General features: G+C 43.6%; 1 protein-coding gene across 2 annotated transcripts in view; it reads left to right on the forward strand.

Annotated features, from left to right (window-relative positions):
• ICE2 (interactor of little elongation complex ELL subunit 2) overlaps window positions 1-19,588 on the forward strand; it is a 268,772-nt gene extending 249,184 nt beyond the window's left edge. For both annotated transcript variants that reach the window (XM_073619024.1, XM_073619025.1), the window contains exon 16: window positions 19,141-19,588. In XM_073619024.1, coding sequence (XP_073475125.1) covers window positions 19,141-19,311 — 171 coding nt within the window. In that variant the 3' untranslated portion in view covers window positions 19,312-19,588. The remainder of the gene's footprint in view (window positions 1-19,140) is intronic.
• Window positions 19,589-20,125: the final 537 nt, after the last annotated feature.

Raw genomic sequence — 20,125 nt, forward strand, 5'->3', positions numbered from 1 at the left:
TGAAAAAAAAAAATTGCAACACCCACCATTTTTTTTTTTTCTACAAATAACATGGTTGTTTATTTGAGAAGAGTACGTGTTTACAGAGTATTGCCATTATTATCATAATCAATAATTGATACAAGAATGGAGAAGATAACATATACAGGAGAGCTCATACATTTTTTCATGCATTAAACAAACACAGTGGTTTAATCCATAATCATGGGTATTCCAACTGTTGGGTATGTTATAAGGGGAGATTGGTCGATGGACTGTGTGTTCAGAATTTGGGAGGGTCATTCGGTCGTCTCATTGCATGTAGCTGCATTTTCTAGCCAAGTGCCCAAATTTTCCCATATTTGGCCGGGCAGCCCCTATGGGCATAAAGTTCTTTTTTGTAGGGTAAGACACTGATAATTGCAGAGATCCATTCCTGGATTGTCGGTGGTATTGCCCTTAGCCATTTTCACGCTATAAGTAATCTAGCTGTAAATAGTGATTCTTGTAGGAATAAAACATGGAATTTGTCTGGGTCTGGGGACACTCCCAGTAAACATTGTTTAGGGCACAATGTCAGGGGGGACCCCATCTCATTATGTATGAATTTCACTGTGGGACCAATAGTCTTGTATTAGTGGGCATGACCAAATGAGATGGAAGAAGTTGCTAGATGGACTGCCGCATCTGGGGCATAGTGGGTTATAGTCAGGTCTGTATTTGGCCAGGCGCAGGAGGTCAGATAAGATCTGTGAATGATGTATAATTGTGTGAGGTGGTATGAGAGCTTGGTAGAGACCTTTTTACAAGAGTCTAGTGCATCCTCCCATTCATCATCCTCCATCTTCCCCATGTCCCCAGCCCATCGATCTTTCAATCTATATGCAAGTATTGTGGCAGTTGGGTAGAGAAGAGAGTTATAAAATACTGAAATAAATTTGAGGAATCTGGTCCCGTTATTATACTTTGAATGTCCAGTTCTAGGTTAAGAGGGTTGTCGCGAAATTGGGTCTGTAGGGTGTGGCGGAGCTGGAGGTAGCGAAAATGCATATAATTAGGTAAATTGAATTCATCCTTAACCACTTCGCATCCAGGCCAATTCTGACACTTCGCTCCTACATGTCAAAAATCATCATTTCTTTGCTATAAAATTACATAGAACCCCCAAACATTATATCATGTTTTTTTAGCAGAGACCCTAGAGAATACAATGACGGTCATTGCAACTTTTTATCTTGCATGGTATTTGCGCAACAATTTTTCAAACGCGTTTTTTTGGAAAAAAAAAACAGTTTCATGCTTTAAAAAAAAAAACAAAACAGCAAAGTTAGCCAAATTTTTTTTGCATTGTGTGAAAGATGAAGTTACGCTGAGTAAATAGATACCTAACATGTCACGCTTCAAAATTGCACACACTCGTGGAATGGCGCCAAACTTTGGTACTTAAAAATCCCCATAGGCGACGCTTTAAAATTTTTTACTGGTTACATGTTTTGAGTTACAGAGGAGGTCTAGGGCCAAAATTATTGCTCTCGCTCGAACGTTCGCGGCGATACCTCACATGTGTGGTTTGAACACCGTTTTCATATGTGGGCGGGACTTATGTATGCGTTCGCTTCTGCGTGCGAGCTCACGGGGACAGGGGCGCTTTAAATTTTTTTTTTTTTTTTTTTATTGTTAATTTAACTTAAAATTTTTTATTTTGACACTTTTAAAAAAAAATTTTTTTTGATCACTTTTATTCCTATTACAAGGAATGTAAACATCCCTTGTAATAGGAATATGACACGATCGGTCTTCTTTACAGTGAGATATGGGGTCAGTAAGACCCCACATCTCACCTCTAAGCTGGGAAGCCTAAAATAAAAAAAAAAAACAAAAAAAAACATGATCATCGCTTCCCAGCCGAAGCGGCGCTGTTTTTTTGAATGCAGAGGCCGGGCGTGACGTCATAACATCGCGCCCGGCCTCCCGAACGATCATAGAGACTACGGCGACCATCTGGTCCGCCAGAAATCTCTATGATCCACATCCGGCGCCGGCAGATCCGCTCTCCGACTCACCGATCGCTGAGGTGAGTCGGTAGCAGCACCGGCGGGAGGGGGGGACGTCCCCTCTCGCTGCCCGTAAGAACGATCAAGCGGCGGAACAGCCGCTATGATCATTCTTATGGTGTACGGAATTGCCGGCTGAAAATGCCGGTATCTGAATGATGCCTCAGGCATCATTCAGATATAACCCCCGAAAGTCGAGGCCGTCATATGACGGCCCCTGGATGTCAAGAGGTTAAGTGTGAAACAATTTCAATGTAGCACCACGGTATACATCTGCTAGGCTCATCGCACCCTGGCTGATCCAAAGATTATGGTATGGTATAGTCAATAATTCTTTAAGGCCTGGGTTGTCCCAGAGGGGTGTTTGTGAGAGCGTGGGGGGGGGGGTTTCAGTCTTCGTCTCACTACCTCCCAGATTTTACAGTGGTTGTACAGTAGTCCCTTTCAGTTTCCCAGCACCCAGGGGTCCGCCAGGTCTCTGAAAAGAATTTGGAAAGGGTGGGTATTTATATGGGTGTATGGGGAGCATACGAGGGCCAGGTAGCCGTCTTTATCATGTTTATCTAAGTAAAAGAAGTGGGACATTCGCGCTGCTAAATAATATAATTAAAGTCAGGTAGTGCTGTGCCCCCTAAATCAGTGGGGTTCTTCAGCACTTGCCATGACAGTTTGTGTCAGGTCTTGCCCCAAACAAAGGCATTAAGAATGGCTTCTATAGATTTGAAGATTCTAAGGGTTAGGTAAACCGGGGCATGCCACAGTGCATGCCACAGTACATATAGAAACTTGGGAAGTAGGACCATTTTATTTAAGTTTACGCGGCCCATTTGATTATGTTTACGCGGCCCATATTATAGTTAAGCGACTATTGGTGTCCTCGTCACCCCAAGTCGGGACCCGGCAACCCCAGTCCATCCGCTTTTTCAAAGTGGAGGCTATTTACCACCCGGACTTGTAGTTTTAGCTGGTCGGCTATGGTTGGTAAAGGGTTGTTAGAGAAGTTGTTCTCTATCCCTGCCAGGGTTTGTTCTGCCTGTCTGACCACCTGTGAGGAGGTTTTCCTATATCTGGATATGCGTTGGGAGAGTGTCATACGGGCATGGGATTTAAAAGAATCCCAAACCACATCAAACGGCGCTGTGTCCCTATTGGTTTGAAAAAAGAAATCCACTCGTCACCAACCTCCTCTGTGCCATGAACTACTGTTAACCAAAAGGGGTTGAGTTTCCACGCATAGATTGTGGGGGGGGGGAGAGTCGAGTCGGAGCTCAGCCCAATAGGGAGCATGGTCAGAGAGGATGCGGGGGCTAAAACCACCTCTCCCAGTAGTGGAAGAAGAGAGCTGGATATTAATGTTAGGTCTATTCGTGACATAGAATTATGTGTTGCTGAGAAACAGGAAAATACCTTGTCTTGGGGATGGCAGTGTCTCCAGGTGTTTATCAGGGCAAGTTTGGTGAGGAGTTTGCAAACCTTGTGTGGGAGTGGGTGGGATTGTCGAGGGGCGTCAACGTCAGTCTGTCCAATTCCCTGTCTACAACATTGTTAAAGTCCCCTAACCAAGTCGCCGGAACAGTCGGAAATTGGGACATAAAAGAGAGGCCTTCTGTTAGTACATTAAATTGGAAGGGAGATGGTATATAAATTGTCAATATTAGGAGCTCAAGACCATTTATTGTAGCATGTAGAAATAAGAACCTACCCTGGGGGTCAGACCTGAGTGTCAGTAAAGTGAATTGCGCTGTTTTGGCCACTAATATTGTGACTCCTCTGGATTTAGCAGTATGAGGGGCCTGGTATAGCCATCCCACCCACGGTTTCTTGAGTGTTAACATTAATTGGCCCGTGAGGTGGGTTTCCACCAGTACCATGACCTCTGCATGTTGTGCCTTGAGGTAGGATAGGGCTGCGTTTCTTTTCGGCTTGGCTCTAATATCATGTACATTCCATGTAATACATTTCAAATCAGGCATATTATAGTTAAGCGACTATCAGTGTCCTCGCCACCCCAAGTCAGCACCCAGCAGCCCTGGTCCATCCCGTGAACGAGACGCTGTCTGTGGAGCTCAGTGCAACGAGGACAGGATAATGATAATTGATCCACTGAGGCCCAGTGGCACACCTATATATGGGGCCCCAGTGCATTGCATGTGTATTATGTTATCGATCAAATACCAGCAAGTAAAACTCTTCTTGACATTTAACCTTTGCAAAACATTAAACCAACATTAAAACTTAAGTAAAATTTGAACTAACGCTCTGGCGTGTCCGGACAGGCAGCACCCCGTTCCGGGGGCTATCTGCTGAAACCGAACAGTCCAGGGAAACAGTGCATGTGTTATATAACAAACGTTACAGTTGGTACTGAAAATAACAGCGCCTGTTAGGACTCCGTAACAAGGGGGGCGGTTATCTGCAGAAGAACGAGCAGCAGCGTGAGACGTGAGACTCCCGGTCCTAGGTCCCCAGGGTAGCATGTGTGGGGGAAGAAAAAGAATATGGGGTTTTGAATCCACGTTCTGGGCGTCACAACGGGTGGTAGCTTGCATGGGAACCCAAATGTTTCTGGCTTCAATCATTTCCTACCCTCGAGAAATACAGAGGAAAAGGAGGGAGAAGGGTAAGCAGGTACAGGGGGCAGTGGGTATGTCCAGGAGGAAGGTAATGTAGAGGGGGTATTTCAGAGGAAGAATCGGACGACATATGGAGACATGGGTGGTGTTGGGCAGGGAGTATAAAGCACAGTACCTTAATAGGGAATAGTCCATAGCACCCGGATATGTTAGGTGTTCTGCATGTCATCCATCGCAGCAGACAGGGCATACAATGATGTCAGTTGGCTGTGTCTTAGGTAGGTGCTCGATGGGCGCGGCTCTGTCCTCCAGCCAGGCAAGGATGGCTTCTGGTGTGTTAAAGAAGTGTGCCCTGTCTTCAACGACGCGGAGCCTGGCGGGAAAAAGCATGGCGTATGAATAATGCCTGTTCCTTAGTTGCCGCTTGGCTTCAGTAACATGCGCCCTCTTCTTCTGGACCTCTGCGGAGAAGTCAGGGAAAACCTTGATCTCGCCCTCTTTGAAGGTGATGTTACCCTTCACTCTGGTGAGGCGGAGGGCAACATCCCGGTCTTGGAAATTCAAAAGTTTTGCAATAAAGGTTTGGGGGGGGTGCACCTTAGGGAGGGGGTCTGGCAGCCAGTCTGTGGGCTTTCTCCACAACGAATGATGTGAAGAATTCAGCTCACCGGAATGTAGATATGAGGGGTGGTCTGTACCCTCTGCACCCTCAGGCAGCCCCACGAACCACAGGTAACACCTCCGAAGCCTGTTTTCCATGTCGTCCTGCATGGCTAATACCGCGTTGAGCTGATGTTGTAGCCGTTCAGATGCAACCTGCAATGGCAGCTCCTCGTCTTCCACGCAGCTGATGCGAGTTTCCGTCTCTGTGACCCAGTCTCTGAGCTTCTGCAGGTCTTGGCGGATTAGTGACACATCGATTTTGCATGTTAAGGTGCTTTTGTAGTCTGAGATTGCTTCTAGCACACGTGCAGTGTCCTCTGCGGCCGAGTCCACATGAGGGGGTGCGCCGGCGCCATTTTCTCCCGAGGCCCCCTTTTCTTTAAGTCGGTATTTGTCCAGCTTCGTGATCGTTTCTGTCACTTTTTTAGGTGGTGACATGATCACTGAAGACTGAGAAGTCTGAGGGCTTAATTGTGGGGTATAAGAAGAGATATTAGCCCCAGGATTTGCGGTGACTGAGATTGAGCAAACGGAGCTCCCGATCAGCACTCCTCACACCATGCCGGTCCAGGCCACGCCCCAACACCCACCATTTTAATCTGTAGGGCCTTTGCTTTAAAAAAAATATATAATGTTTGGGGGTTCAAAGTAATTTTCTAGCAAAAGAAAAATATTTTTTCATGTAAACAAAACGTGTCAGAAAGGGCTTTGTCTTCAGTGGTAGAAGAGTGGGTGATGTGTGGCATAAGCTTCTAATGTTGTGCATAAAATGCCAGGACAGGTAAACCCCCCCCCCATGACCCCTTTTTGGAAAGTAGACACCCCAAACAATTTCTTGATAGGCATATTGAGTCCATGGAATATTTTATATTTTGCCACAAGTTTCGGGAAAATTACAATTCATTTTTTTTTTTTCACAAAGTTGTCACTAAATGATATATTGCTCAAACATGCGATAGGCATATGTGAAATTACACTCCAAAATATATTCTGCTGCTTCTCCTGAGTACGGGGATACCACATGTGAGACTTTTTGGGAGCCTAGCCGCGTGCAGGACCCCGAAAAGCAATCACCACCTTCAGGCTTTCTAACGGAGTAAAATTTTTGATTTCACTCTTCACTACCTTACACAGTTTCGAAGAGCATGAAATGCCCAGATAGCACAAAACTCCCCAAATGACCCCATTTTGAAAAGCAGACACCCCAAGCTATTTGCTGAGAGGCATGTTGAGTCCATGAAATATTTAATATTTTGCCACAAGTTTCGGGAAAAATACAATATATATATATATTATTTTTTTTCACAAAGTTGTCATTAAATGATATATTGCTCACCTAAAAATACATTATGCTGCTCCTCCTGATTATGAGGATACCACATGTGTGGGACTTTTTGGGAGCCTAGCCATGTACAGGACCCCGAAAACCAATCACCGCCTTCCTTCAGGATTGTGAAATGATGATTTCACTTTTCACTACCTATCAGTTACGGAGGCCCTGAAATGTCCAGATAACACAACCCCCCCCCCCCCCCCCCCCCCAAATGACCCCATTTTGGAAAGCAGACATCCCAAGGTATTTGCTAAGAGGCATGGTGAGTATTTTGCAGCTCTCATTTGTTTTTGGAAATTGAGAATGAAAAGGAAAGTGTGTATTTATTTTTGTATTTTTTCAATTTTCAAAACTTTGTGACAAAAAGCGAGATCTGCAAAATACTCAACATGCCTCTAAGCAAATGGCTTGGGGTGTCTACTTTCCAAAATGGGGTCATTTGGGGGGGGGGTTTGTGCTGTCTGGGCATTTCATGGTTTTCGAGGTCCAGTACGTGGTTAGACTGCCAAAAAGTCTCACACACGTGGTATTCCTGTATTCAGGAGAAGCAGCAGAATGTATTTTAGGGTGTAATTTCACATATGCCCATGGAATGTTTGAGCAATATATCATTTAGTGACAACTTTGTGAAAAAAAAAAAAGAAAATATTGTCATTTTCCTGAAACTTGTGACAAAATATAAAATATTCAATGGACTCAACATGCCTCTCAGAAAATAGCTTGGGGTGTCTCAGGAGAAGCAGCAGAATGTATTTTGAGGTGTCATTTCACATATGCCCATGGCATGTTTGAGCAATATTTCATTTCAGTGACAACTTTGTGTAAATTTATTTATTTTTTTTTGTAATTTTTGGCAAAAAAATAAAATATTCAATGGGCTCAACAAGCCTCTCAGCAAATTCCTTGGGGTGTCTACTTTTCAAAATGGAGTCGTTTTGGGGGGGGGGGGGGTTGTACTGCCCTGCTGTTTTAGCACTTCAAGAAATGAGATAGGCAGTCATAAACTAAAAGCTGCGTAAATTCCAGAAAATGTACCCTAGTTTGTAGACGCTATAACTTTTGCGCAAACCAATAAATATGCGCTTATTGAATTTTTTTTTTTTTACTCGAGACGTGGTTGAATGCTTTTTGGCCTAAATGTATTACTAAAATTGAGTTTATTGTATTTTTTTTATAACAAAAAGTAGAAAATATCTTTTTTTTTTTTTTCCCCAAAATTTTCGGTCTTTTTTCGTTTATATTGCAAAAAATAAAAACCACAGAGGTGATCAAATGTGGGAAAAAAGAAGGCCGCAAATTTAGTCTGGATACAGCATTGCATGACTGTGCAATTACCAGTTAAAGTAGCGCAGTGCCAAATTGTAAAAAGTGCTCTGGTCAGGAAGGGGGTAAAACCTTCCGGGGCTGAGTGGTTAATGCCTTTATTACTAGTTAAACTTTCCTTTTGCGATTTCTAAATGACTGTTGGCTGTTTGGTTTTGCCAAAATATGTTTACAATGTATTTCTACAAAACTTGTGTTATGCCCCTTTCACACGAACGTTCCGATTGGGCCCACCTGTCAGTTTTTCAGGCGAACCCGATTGGAAACCTCCATTATCCTCTTTGGAGCAGCGAGTGTGTCCATTTACATCCACCAACAACCGATCAGATCCGCTAAAACCCGACTGGTGGGTCAGATGGCAGTCGGGGTTAAATGGACAAGTGGTCCATTTACATCCGATTGCCCATAGAGGAGAGCGGACTGTGTCCATGTCTGCTCTGCAGAAGTCATCTGCCTGCTCAGTGGGGATCAACGGACAGATCCCATGGTGAGCAAGCGGATCCCAGCCCTGTATTTCTAAAGATATGTTTATTACAAATAATGTGCTGTCAACTATTCTGCCCAGATAGAATTAAACTAGAATACAGGGAGATGCATTCAATTTTCATATATTTAAAGATAAAGTGTATTGTGATGACAGGTGAATGTGCTGCATATACTGTATGTATGCTTGTGTTCAAGCTGCTTGTGTTTATACTTGTCATTGCATTACATTAATTTAAAATTCCTACACTTTGTATTAAGCTGCGGTCTAACCAGTTTTCTAGGGCCCACAGCAATTGTATACAGTGCATCCGGAAAGTATTCACAGCTTTTCTATTTTTCCACATTTTATTATGTTACAGCCTTATTACAAAATTGATTAAATTCATTATTTTCATCAAAATTCTACAAACAATACCCTATTAAGACAACGTGAAAGTTTGTTTGAAATCTTTGCAAATTTATTGAAAATGAAAAAAAAAATCACATGTACATAAGTATTCACAGCCTTTGCTCAATACTTTGTTGAAGCACCTTTTGGCACCAACTATAGCCTCAAGTCTTTTTGAGTATGATGGCACACCTATTTTTGGGCAGTTTCTCCCATTCTTCTCTGCAGGACCTCTCAAGCTCCATCAGGTTGGCTGGAGAGTGTAGGTGCACAGCCATTTTCAGATCTCTCCAGAGATGTTCAAGTCTGGGCTCTGGCTGGGCCACTCAATGACATTCACAGAACTGTCCCGTAGCCACCCCTTTGTTGTCTTGGCTGTGTGCTTAGGGTCGTTGTCCTGTTGGAAGATGAACCTTCGCCCCAGTCTGAGGTCCAGAGCGCTCTCGAGCAGGTTTACATCAAGGATGTCTCTGTACATTGCTGCATTCATCTTTCCCTCAATCCTGACTAGTCTCCCAGTTCCTGCCCCTGAAAAACATCCCCACAGCATGATGCTGCCATCACCATGCTTCACTGTAAGGATGATATTGGCCAGGTGATGAACAATGCCTGGTTTCCTCCAGACATGATGCTTGCCATTCAGGCCAAAGCGTTGAGTCCTTCAGGTTCCTTTTGGCAAACTCCAGGCAGGCTTGTTATCTGCTATTTACTGAGGCATGGCTTCCGTCTGGCTGTGGGACCTTGGGTGCCTTTCCAAATTATGCCTAATCAACTGAATTTACCACAGGTGAACTCCAATCAATCAAATTGTGGAAACCTCTCAGGCCGGGTTCACACTGGTAGGACATACACTCTGACTTTGGGAGCACATGTCGCATGGAGTGTATAAATCAGTTGTTCCCTATGAGAGCCGTTTTAACTGGTCCGACTTTGGAAAAGGTTCCTTGCGCTACTTTGGTCCTACTTAAGTCCATTTAAATATCATTGAAGTCGGATCAAAGTCGGACTATCATCTTAACTGATCCGACTTTGGCATGGAACTTGTGCTCTGAGGATCTTGAAAGGGGAACCCCACACTAAAATGTAAAAAAAAACCCTTAGGGTTCTCCCCCCCCCCCCCAATTTCCATACTAGGCCCTTCCGTCTGGTATGGATTTTAAGGAGAACCCCCATGCCACAAAAAAAAGTGTGGGGACCCCCCCAAAATCCATACCAGCCCCTTACCCTAGCATGCATCCCGGCAGGTCAGCAAAGGGCAGGAACAAGCAACCCCCCCCCCCCCCCCAGCCATACCAGGCCACATGCCCTCAACATGGGGCTCTGCGCACCCCACAGCACCTTGTCCCCATTTTGATAAGGACGGTGGTTTTCTGGGTCTGCGAGCAGGGGGCTTATTGGAATCTGGAGGCAGATCCCAGCCCCCCACCCTATGTGAATGAATATGGGGTACATTGTATCCCTAACCATTTACCCCAAAAAAGTGTAAAAAGAAATAAACCCAGCACTCAGGTTTTCGACAAAGTCCTTTATTAAAGCAGCTCCAACATCTCTTGTCCCTCCGATTTTCTTCTCCCTCTGGCGATGTCTTCTTCCTCTGGTTCTTCTCGCTGTGCAGATGTCTTCTTCCTCCGTTCCTCTGGCTCTTCTCCCCACTGTCTTCTTCCTCTGCCGGTTCTTCCTCTGATCTTCCCCTGACGCTAGCTCCTGCAGTTGTGTGAGCTCCGCACAAGGGGGCAGGTCTCTGATGTCACCGGATGGCCACGCCTCATGTCTATAGAAGAACTGGCAGAGACTGGAGCTTGCACAACTGCAGGAGCTAGCGTTGGGAGAAGATCGGAGGAAAGAACCGGCAGAGGAAGAAGACAGCGGAGAGAAGAACTGGAGGAAGAATCGGCTGAGGGAGAAGAACCGGAGGAAGAACCAGAGGAAGAAGACCTCAGCACACTGAGAAGAATCGGAGGATGAAGACCTCACTGGAAGGAGAAGAAATTGGAGGGAGAAGAGACACTGGAGCTGCTTTATTAAAGGACTTTGTCAAAAACCTGAGTGCTGGTTTTATTTCTTTACAATTTTTGCTGGGTAAATGGGTAGGGGTAAAATGTACCTCATACTCTTTCACATAGGGTGGGGGTCGGGATCCTATAAGTCCCCGACAACCACCGCCCAGGATTGTAGGGAAGATGCCCTTGTCCCCATCAACATGGAGACAAGGTGCTTTGGGGTGGGGGGTGCAGAGACTCTCCTGCCCCAAAGCACCCACCCCCCTTGTTGAGGGCACGTGCCCTGGTATGGTCCAGGAGGGGGATGCTCGTTCGCACCCCCCCATTTCCTGACCTGCTGGGGTTCCCCTCAAGATCCGTACCGGACTCAAAGGCTCAGATCCGTTCATTGAAGTCGGACATGAAGTCGCAGGGCAAAGTTGGATCCACAGTCGTACAACTGTCGTGTCGTACCAGCCTTAAGGATGACCTCAAGGATGAACAGTGGAAACAGGATACACCTGAACTCAATTTTGAGTGTTATGGCAAAGGCTGTGAATACTTATGTACATGTGATTTTTTATTTTTTTTTTTCTATTTTTAATAAATTTGCTAAGACTTCAAACAAACTTCTTTAACGTGGTCATTGTGGAGTATTGTTTGTAGAATTTTGAGGAAAATAATTTGTTTAATCCATTTTGGAATAAGGCTGTAACATAACAATGTGGAAAAAGTGAAACGATGTGACTACTTTCCGGACGCACTGTATTTAAACAATCTTTTACTATGTTTCGTTGAGAATTATAAGGATCTCTAGTATAATATCTGTATATTAATACAGTCCTTACATGTCCATAAAGTGACACTCATCAAATAACACTTCTCAGGCTGCTGCTGAAATTGGTACTTTACTGATGCTGCCCTTGCTAAAGCAATTCATAATGCCTTTTTATCAGTAACTGAACTGTAGTTCTCATCAACCTCCGACACTTCCAGGAGAGTCTGAGGCTGTTTGTGCACAGCCAACACAACTCTCAGCCCTGAAATCAGGGAGTTTTGCTTCTTCCTGTGAAACATAAATGTAGCAGCCTGTATTGTGAACCCCTGGAGGACACCTGAGGAAGTCACGTGAACGTGACTACACGCGTTGGGTGGAGTCAGGTGACGTTTTGCTGAAACCGGAAGTGACAAGGGAGCCGCGGCCCCACTGTTCAGAATACAGGCTGCTACGTTATGTTTTCATGTAAGTGCAATACTTTTAAATAAAGGCTGTATTTTAACATACTACACGATGAGGGTATCCTGTGTGGTGTCATGAACTTGCCCGCAGAAACCACTTCATGGATTTAAATGGCAATACACCTGGAATGTGGAAGAGCGTGTAACATCAGAGGATTAAAGGGAACAAGGAGGAGGATTGGAGGGGAGCCTGGTTTTGCATCCCAGTAGGGGGAAAATGTGGTTTGACCTGGGATTGACAGGTCACACTTGGAGGTGAGCGCATTTGTGAACGGTGGTGGGAGTCGCCTGTATGACAGAAAAAGATTGTCGAAAAGGGTGGATTATTATACAGTATCTCACAAAAGTAAGTACACCCCTCACCTTTTTGTAAATATTTTATTATCTTTTCATGTGTACAGCTTGTATAACAGTGTAAATTTGCTGTCCCCTCAAAGTAACTCACAGCCATTAATGTCTAAACCGCTGGCAACAAAAGTGAGTGCACCCCTAAGTGAAAATGTCCAAATTGGGCCCAATTAGCCATTTTTTATCCCTGGTGTCATGTGACTCATCAGTGTTACAAGGTCTCAGGTGTGAATGGGGAGCAGGTGTGTTAAATTTGGTGTTATCGCTCTCGCTCATACTGGTCATTGGAAATTCAACATGGAACCTCATGGCAAAGAACTCTGAGGATCTAAAAAAAAGAATTGTTGCTCTACATAAAGATGGCCTAGGTTATAAGAAAATTGCCAAGACCCTGAAACTGAGCTCCAGCACGGGGGCCAAGACCATACAGCATTTTAACAGGACAGGTTCCACTCAGACCAGGCCTAGCTATGGTTGACCAAAGAAGTTGAGTGCAGCGTCATATCCAAAGGTTGTCTTTGGGAAATAGATGTATGAGTGCTGCCAGCATTGTTGCAGAGGTTGAAGGGGTGGGGGAGTCAGCCTGTCTGCTCAGACTATATGCCGCACACTGCATCAAATTGGTTGGCATGGCTGTCATCCCAGAAGGAAGCCTCTTCTCAAGATGATGTACAAGAAAGCCCGCAAACAGTTGTCTCCAGCCCTAAAACCTATTGAGCATCTGTGGGGCATCCTCAAACAGAAGGTGGAGGAGCACAAGGTCTCTAACATCCACCAGCTCCATGATGTCATCATGGAGGAGTGGCAGAAGACTCCAGTGGCAACCTGTGAAGCTCTGGTGAACTCTATGCCCAAGAGGGTTAAGGCAGTGCTGGAAAATAATGGTGGCCACACAGAATATTGACACTTTGGGCCCAATTTGGACATTTTCGCTTAGGGGTGTACTCACTTTTGTTGCCAGCGGTTTAGACATTAATGGCTGTGTGTTGAGTTATTTTGAGGGGACAGCATATTTACAGTTATACAAGCTGTACACTCACTACTTTACATTGTAGCAAGGTGTCATTTCTTCTGTGTTGTCACATGAAAAGATAATAAAATATTTACAAAAATGTGAGGGGTGTACTCACTTTTGTGAGATACTGTATATGAACAGTTTTACACTGCATGGAAGAAGAATTTATAAAGGGACTTATGTTTATGCATTTTAGTCACTGCATTGTTTATTGTATAGACATAGGCACGTGTGTAAATATATCTAATGGTTAGTTATGTATTGTTTGCTTAGAAGGGTAGGTGCAACAAAAGAACACTTTTTTTTCATTATTGGCTTGTAGAAAGATAATGACAAGTAGATGCAACAAGGTGAGTTTGAGGTCTCTTTCTCTGTGTTGTAATTCATGAAGGTGTGAAGGTTTGCTCACCAGGGTACGTCATGCAAGCCTTTGCCTGTCTGTGGATGTATAGGATAAGAGTTTGTCTTCCTTTGACACACCTGGACTAAAAGGAACAGAACCACAGTGGCCGGTATTGTGTTTCATTACACATATGACCAAGCTTTCCTGTCTCTGTATCCTTACAGTTAAAGGTTACTTGCTGTCTCTACCCACATTAATCTCTTATTTGTGCTGGACTAGAATGAACACACAGATTACTATCCACATGCTTGGGAAACCACAAGTTTATTGTAGAGGTGGTAATCGTTACAGCAGTTTATTTAATAAAACACTACAGGCTAATCCTGCTCACTGTATCAGTAAAAAGACGTGTAAAAAGGGAAAATGATCTAAGCAATAAAAATATGCCAAATGTATATGACGGTTTTCATGAAAATCTGTACTTGCATTTATTATATGGATCTAAACATGTGACGGCAGACAATGCATGCTAATCTATCATACCAATTATTTTTTTTACTACCCTGGAACATAATCGGGGGGGGGGGGGGGGGGGGCTTTTTGCGTAAGGACCACACTGTAGTTTGCTGTTTTGAATTATGAAAGATCTGTTACTCTGAAACAAAAGGTAACAGCCAAAGCACAGGATAATGTTCGACGTCTATAACAAACAAAATATTAGTACACTCTTAGTTGCTGCTCTGGCTATAGCAGTAAATTAAACCAATGTTAACTTTTTTTTTTCAAAATTACAATAGATGTTATACTTACCTGTTCTGTGCAATGGTTTTTCTCAGAGCGGCCCTGATCCTCCTCTTCTGGGGTCCCCTGATAGCACTCCTGGCTCCTCATCTTCTCTGAGTGCCCCCATAGCGAGCCGCTTGCTTTGGGGGGCACTTGTGTGGCCAGGCTGTGTGCATTCATAGGCATACACACAGCTCGACCCTACCCCCCACTGCCTCCTCACTGGATTTGACTGGTAGCAGCAGGAGAGAATACCTTCCTCTGCTCTCAGCCAATCCTGTGAGAGATAAGAGCTGCAGCAGATGGGATAGTGCTGGATGGAAAATGAATTGAGGTAAGTGTGTACGGGGTTACTGGGGTCAACTACTATTAAAAGGTTTTTTTTACCTTAATGCAGAGAATGCGTTAAGATAAAATACCTTTTACCTTTGGAACCACTTTTAAAGTGTATGTCAAACTTTGGCTTGACATACATTAGTGCTACTGTTGGGTTTTTACTGCTATCTAGGGCTCTAATTGTTTCAGCAGACAGGAAGTGAGAGAAAATCTCCAACAGGGATATACAGGTGCATCTCATAAAATTAGAATTTCAACAAAAAGTTAATTTATTTCAGTAATTCTATTCAAAAAGTAAAACTCCTATATTTTATATAGATGTGTTACACAGAGTGATATATTTCAAGCATTTATTGCTTTTAATATGGATGATTACAGCTAGTGAAAACCCAAAATTCCATAAGACCAAAAATAAAAAAAGGATTTTAAATATAGAAATGTTGGCTTACTGAAAAGTATGTCCATGTACAGTATAGTATGCACTCAATACTTGGTCAGGGCTTGGTAAAATACAGACATGCTGAATTTTATTGCAGGGTACATGACGAGATTGCATCGCATACTACGCTGCTATATATGAGTGATGTGAACCTATGTACAGTTCAAATAAAGTTGAGTAAAGAAAAAAAGGAACTATGTGATGCGCTGAAATGTGCTGGCTGAGTGCAGCCAGAATGGACAGCTGCCGCACGCTACACCGCTGCAATATAATGTGAGGCAACGTGAACGGGCCTTTAGCAGGCCTTTAGACAAACTGTATATATGCTGTCCATTATAACATTTTCAGAGGTCCCTTTGGTATGTCGTAGGTCAGTAAAGATAAGGAATTTGTCCAATGACTACATGTGATCATGACTGTGCTCTGTCTGCTATGACCCTGCATTGCCAGAGGCAGCTACGCTCTTATGGAGTTCTCTTCATCTTTGCAGGAGTAGGTTGATGTTAACAGCACAGATACTAATAAGCTTTTACATACCAATCCTTATTACCTTTTATATGCACTGTGCCAGCTGAGATACCATGCAGAGCAAACCCCTTTGACATTTGTACGAGAGCTTGTGTTCACTTTAAAGCCTAGTCAAAACTTTTTTTCATAAAGTCAGCACATGGGACAGTGCTTACATAAACCCTCAAAACACACACACGCAGCCATAATCGTGAGTTAATACAAGTCGAGGTGCCTGTTATAGGCACTCCTCAAGTATAGGCGGATCAGTGAAAGATCTACCTTCTCCATTCATAGAAAGTTTTTCGTTAGTGGAAACTTTTTAGTACAACTTCTATGAAGGGAGAAGGGGGCGGAAAGGGTAGGCATATTTAACACTCTTGATGAGTGCATAGGACACGTCCCTCAGCTTGTATAAACCGCTGCAGCACTGAGAGATTGTGGTTGCGGGTGTAGGGGGGAAATCAGAGGCCTTCGGATTTCAGCTGCAGCCAGCAGCACAAAGGAACACTTTGGATTGCCTGTAAGTACTGTTCCTTGCGCAGTAGAAGAAGCTGTGAGCTCCGAGCGCGTAGCCCTTGATGATACAGCCCCAACTTTCGACCCTCCGTGACGTCACTTCCGCCTGTGCGTTCCACGCTGGTCAGCATGAGACTTCCACTGCTGAAGAGCTTTCCTGTGTCTTTCCATCCACTGCCAACAACTAGGGCCCAGCTGGCAGAGCCTGCAGGACAATATTACACCTGGGCAGAGTACCTAATTATGAGCACTTCTTAACCTTTCATCTTGTAGGTGTTTTTTTTTACCTTGAGAAATTAAAATCTCACTTTAATACTACACTCAGTTTCTCCTTTTCTTTATATTTTCTTTTTTTTAGTCGAACGTGCTTTTAGGTGAATGGAGGCTTGTGTGTGTGTGTGGTTCCACACGTGTGCTGTGGGCTTCAGTGTGTGTTGAACTTCATCTGCAAAAATGCCTATGTACACAAGACCTTAATCAGGGATTTCACAATACACAAAACTGGTATATTGATGTCTTTATTACTGTAGACATGAATGTATTTATTTGAAGGGTTGTATAATTGTATCTTAACTGTTTTATCTTGCTGAACCCTGTCATATTTATAAAAAAAATCCTCCTGTCCAGCACAGCTACTGCAATCCATAAGTGCCTTAAAGTGTTAAAACCCACAACAGTAAAATCAGTCTGCATATCCAGTAAAGCATGCTTGTTATACTCACTGTGGTTAATCCTGCACATTGTGTAAAAACGCTGTTTGATCCGGTCTTTTCTGATCCTCTTTCCACAGTCTGCAATCCACCTGCTGATAGTACAGAGCCTTGGGGCACACTGCATATGCCCAGTTTGGTGTGTGTGTTTTTTGTTGTTTTTTTGGGGGGAAGGGTGCATGTGGGCCAATTAGCACTGTCTAGACAGAAGGTCAGGGGCCATGTAGCCTCATAGGACAGTCAGAGGAGAATGAAAACTCCTCCCACAAGGTTTAACCAGACACTGATAGAAGTCACAAGAATGTTATATACTGCTGATGAAAAAAGGTATTTAGCAGTTTATATTTACTAAAATGATTGTATTTCCATCTTCTGTGTACTATGAGAGACACTTTAATGAAACTATACAAAAGACTTTGTGGCAATAATACAAAAAATCTAGCTGTGTGTGGAGTAGAATGAATTACACTTGTATGATATAAAGTCAAGGTTTAAAATGTTGCATGAGGAGCTTTTTTTTAAATTGCACTCATCTGTGGTTGTTACTGTTTGGTAAAGAATGTAAAGGAGAAGTATAGCCAAAGCTATTTTGGGCCATAATCCTGTGGATCATAGGAGTGCAGTTCGTTCTGCCACAGTCAGAGTACATCACAGAGGCGGTCTAGGCTCTGGAAAGATCCTGACTAATGGTCAGAATCCAACCAATATCCTGGATCCACACCTGGCTTCGGCTCTCAGCGATCCACCGAGAGCCTGAGCCAGCCCCTCCCACCCATCCTGCCCCCTTCACAGCCCAGCTCTCTAGTGAGCGCTGGATGGAAGAGCAGAGATCTGCTGACTGAAAGTCATGACTCACTGCTCAGTGCAGAGGGGGAGAACTGATCGATCAGCAGTGTTTAATTGCTCTGTTCTCACTACAAAGCCAGCGGTGGACAGATGTATCATGGGCTCGATGCTGCATCCACCTAGGAGAGTATAAATGTTTGTTTATTTGGAAAACCTGTACTTCTATTTAATGGTTCCTATGTGAGTGATCAGAAAACCTTATGTTATGGGTACCTTAAGGGAGTTGTAAAGGCAGAAGGTTTTTTTTATCTTAATGCATTCTATGCATTAAGATAAAAAAAAACCTTGTGTGTGTAGCAGCCACCCAGCACCCCGTAATTACTTACCTGAGCCCCATCTCTCCCCAGCTATGTCCATGAATGTCTAAGTCAGGGTACTCCTCTTGATTGGCTGAGACACAGCGGCGCCATTGGCTCCCGTGACTGTCAATCAAAGTCAGTCAGCCATTCGGGAGAGTAGGGGCGGAAGCTGTGACTCAGCTCCAGTGCCCCCATAGGAAGCTGCTGGCTGTGGGGGCACTCGATAGGAGGGAGGGGCCAGGAGCAGCAAATAGGGACCTGAGAAGAGGAGGATCTGGGCTGCTCTTTGCAAAACCAACTGCACAGAGGAGGTGAGTATAACATGTTTGTAAAGTCTGGTTTGAAAATCATAAAAAAATAACAATCGCTTTAATTAACCAAGAGTCTGGTCAAACGAATGCAGGAGGAGTGTAGTATGTTTCTTCTATATTAATATTTTATGGCAATTGCAAACCTTGGAGACCTTTGGGATCCAAGTAGATCTGTGTTGAGGGAAATAGAGGGAGTGACTGTTCTTTTAGAAGTGCTAGTTGCCTGACCATCACACTGATTCAGTATGCACTGAATGGCTGACTTGGGGCCTGATTTTAGTGGCTGGGCGCTTACTCCAGTTTGATGACCCTCAAAAAGTACCGAAGCCAGAAACCTCTACAATTTTTAGCAAAGTGTCAATGCCTACCTAACTATATCCCTAAGAAAACCTGTACTGACAGAAATGGTTAAGTGCGCATTGCAGACCTTCAGATGAACATGCTAGTACATAAATACAGATCATTGATTATGAAAGTATTAAAGATATTGGATCAACATGAACAGCCAGAAAGATAGCAACTAAGGAGGAGAGGTCAGCAGGTCTTAGTGCAAGTGTTCTGTAAATAATGACCATCATTCGAGACCTATGCAGGGTACAAGTTCTGGTAATTGGTAATATTTGATAAATAAAATGTGAAGCTAAAAAGAATTTTCCTTTTTTTGCAGATGAATCGGGCAAAAAACAACCCTTGCCCTGACAAAGGCTCAAGCCTGCTCAATTCCAATCTGCCAAAAGCTAAACAGAAGCCAAAAAAGAAAGGGCGGAACAGGCTATCAAGGTTAAAAGCCAAACAGAAAAAGTGGAAAGCACAAGCTGCATCCCAAGGGAAAACATGAGCCTCATAAAGGAATGAAAGAAGTGCCGAGGCTGGGTTGTCCAGATCATTGCCTGCACTATCAGTCTGTGTGCGCACACAGACTAAGAAGGTTTCCTCCAAGTTCACACGGAAGTGGTAAATAATGGTCCCACAATAATTGACTAGCCTGTATACTGGCAGGACAGAGGAATTTTATGGGGCTGCTGCTGTTATGTAGTTGAAAAGAACTAAAGCATACAAGAAAAAGACATTTCTAAACACATTGAATTGTTCTTCGAAGAATAAAGTTTATTTTTACTATAAGAATAAATGGAAGTTTCTCAGTATGTTAATAGGTATAATTCATAGCACATTCAAAGTAAACCTATCACAAACTGATGCAATTCAAGATGAACAAATGATGAAAAAAAAATTATAAACCTTGCAAAAGTCTAATATTGCAGCAAGTAAATCCAGAATATATGTATACAGAATACAGGCACCTGGCGTTACAGTTTATGTAAGCCTCAACTTTTTCTGTAAAGTAAAGCATGGTCCGCTCTTCCCAACTCTGAGCTTCCTTATTTATCCTATAATATGAAGAGCTGTCACAATGACCTGTAGGGAGGCTAAGGCAGTGAGAAGGGTTAGGACCAAGCTCACCTCTTACAGAAAAAAAGTTAGAGGAGCTCCAGTAATTTTTGTGTTTTTATTATAAGTCAGTATCTACAAAAACTGTAGCTACTGACGTCTAATAAACACACTCCCCTGTCCAGGGATCCAGCATTCCCTCCCCTTGGGCTCAGGTGCCGGCATCTTAACTGTGGGCATCCGGCTGTGACAGCTTGCGCTGT

The sequence above is a fragment of the Aquarana catesbeiana genome, linkage group LG03, assembly GCF_042186555.1.
Source record: "Aquarana catesbeiana isolate 2022-GZ linkage group LG03, ASM4218655v1, whole genome shotgun sequence".
NCBI classification, from domain to species: Eukaryota; Metazoa; Chordata; class Amphibia; order Anura; family Ranidae; genus Aquarana; species Aquarana catesbeiana.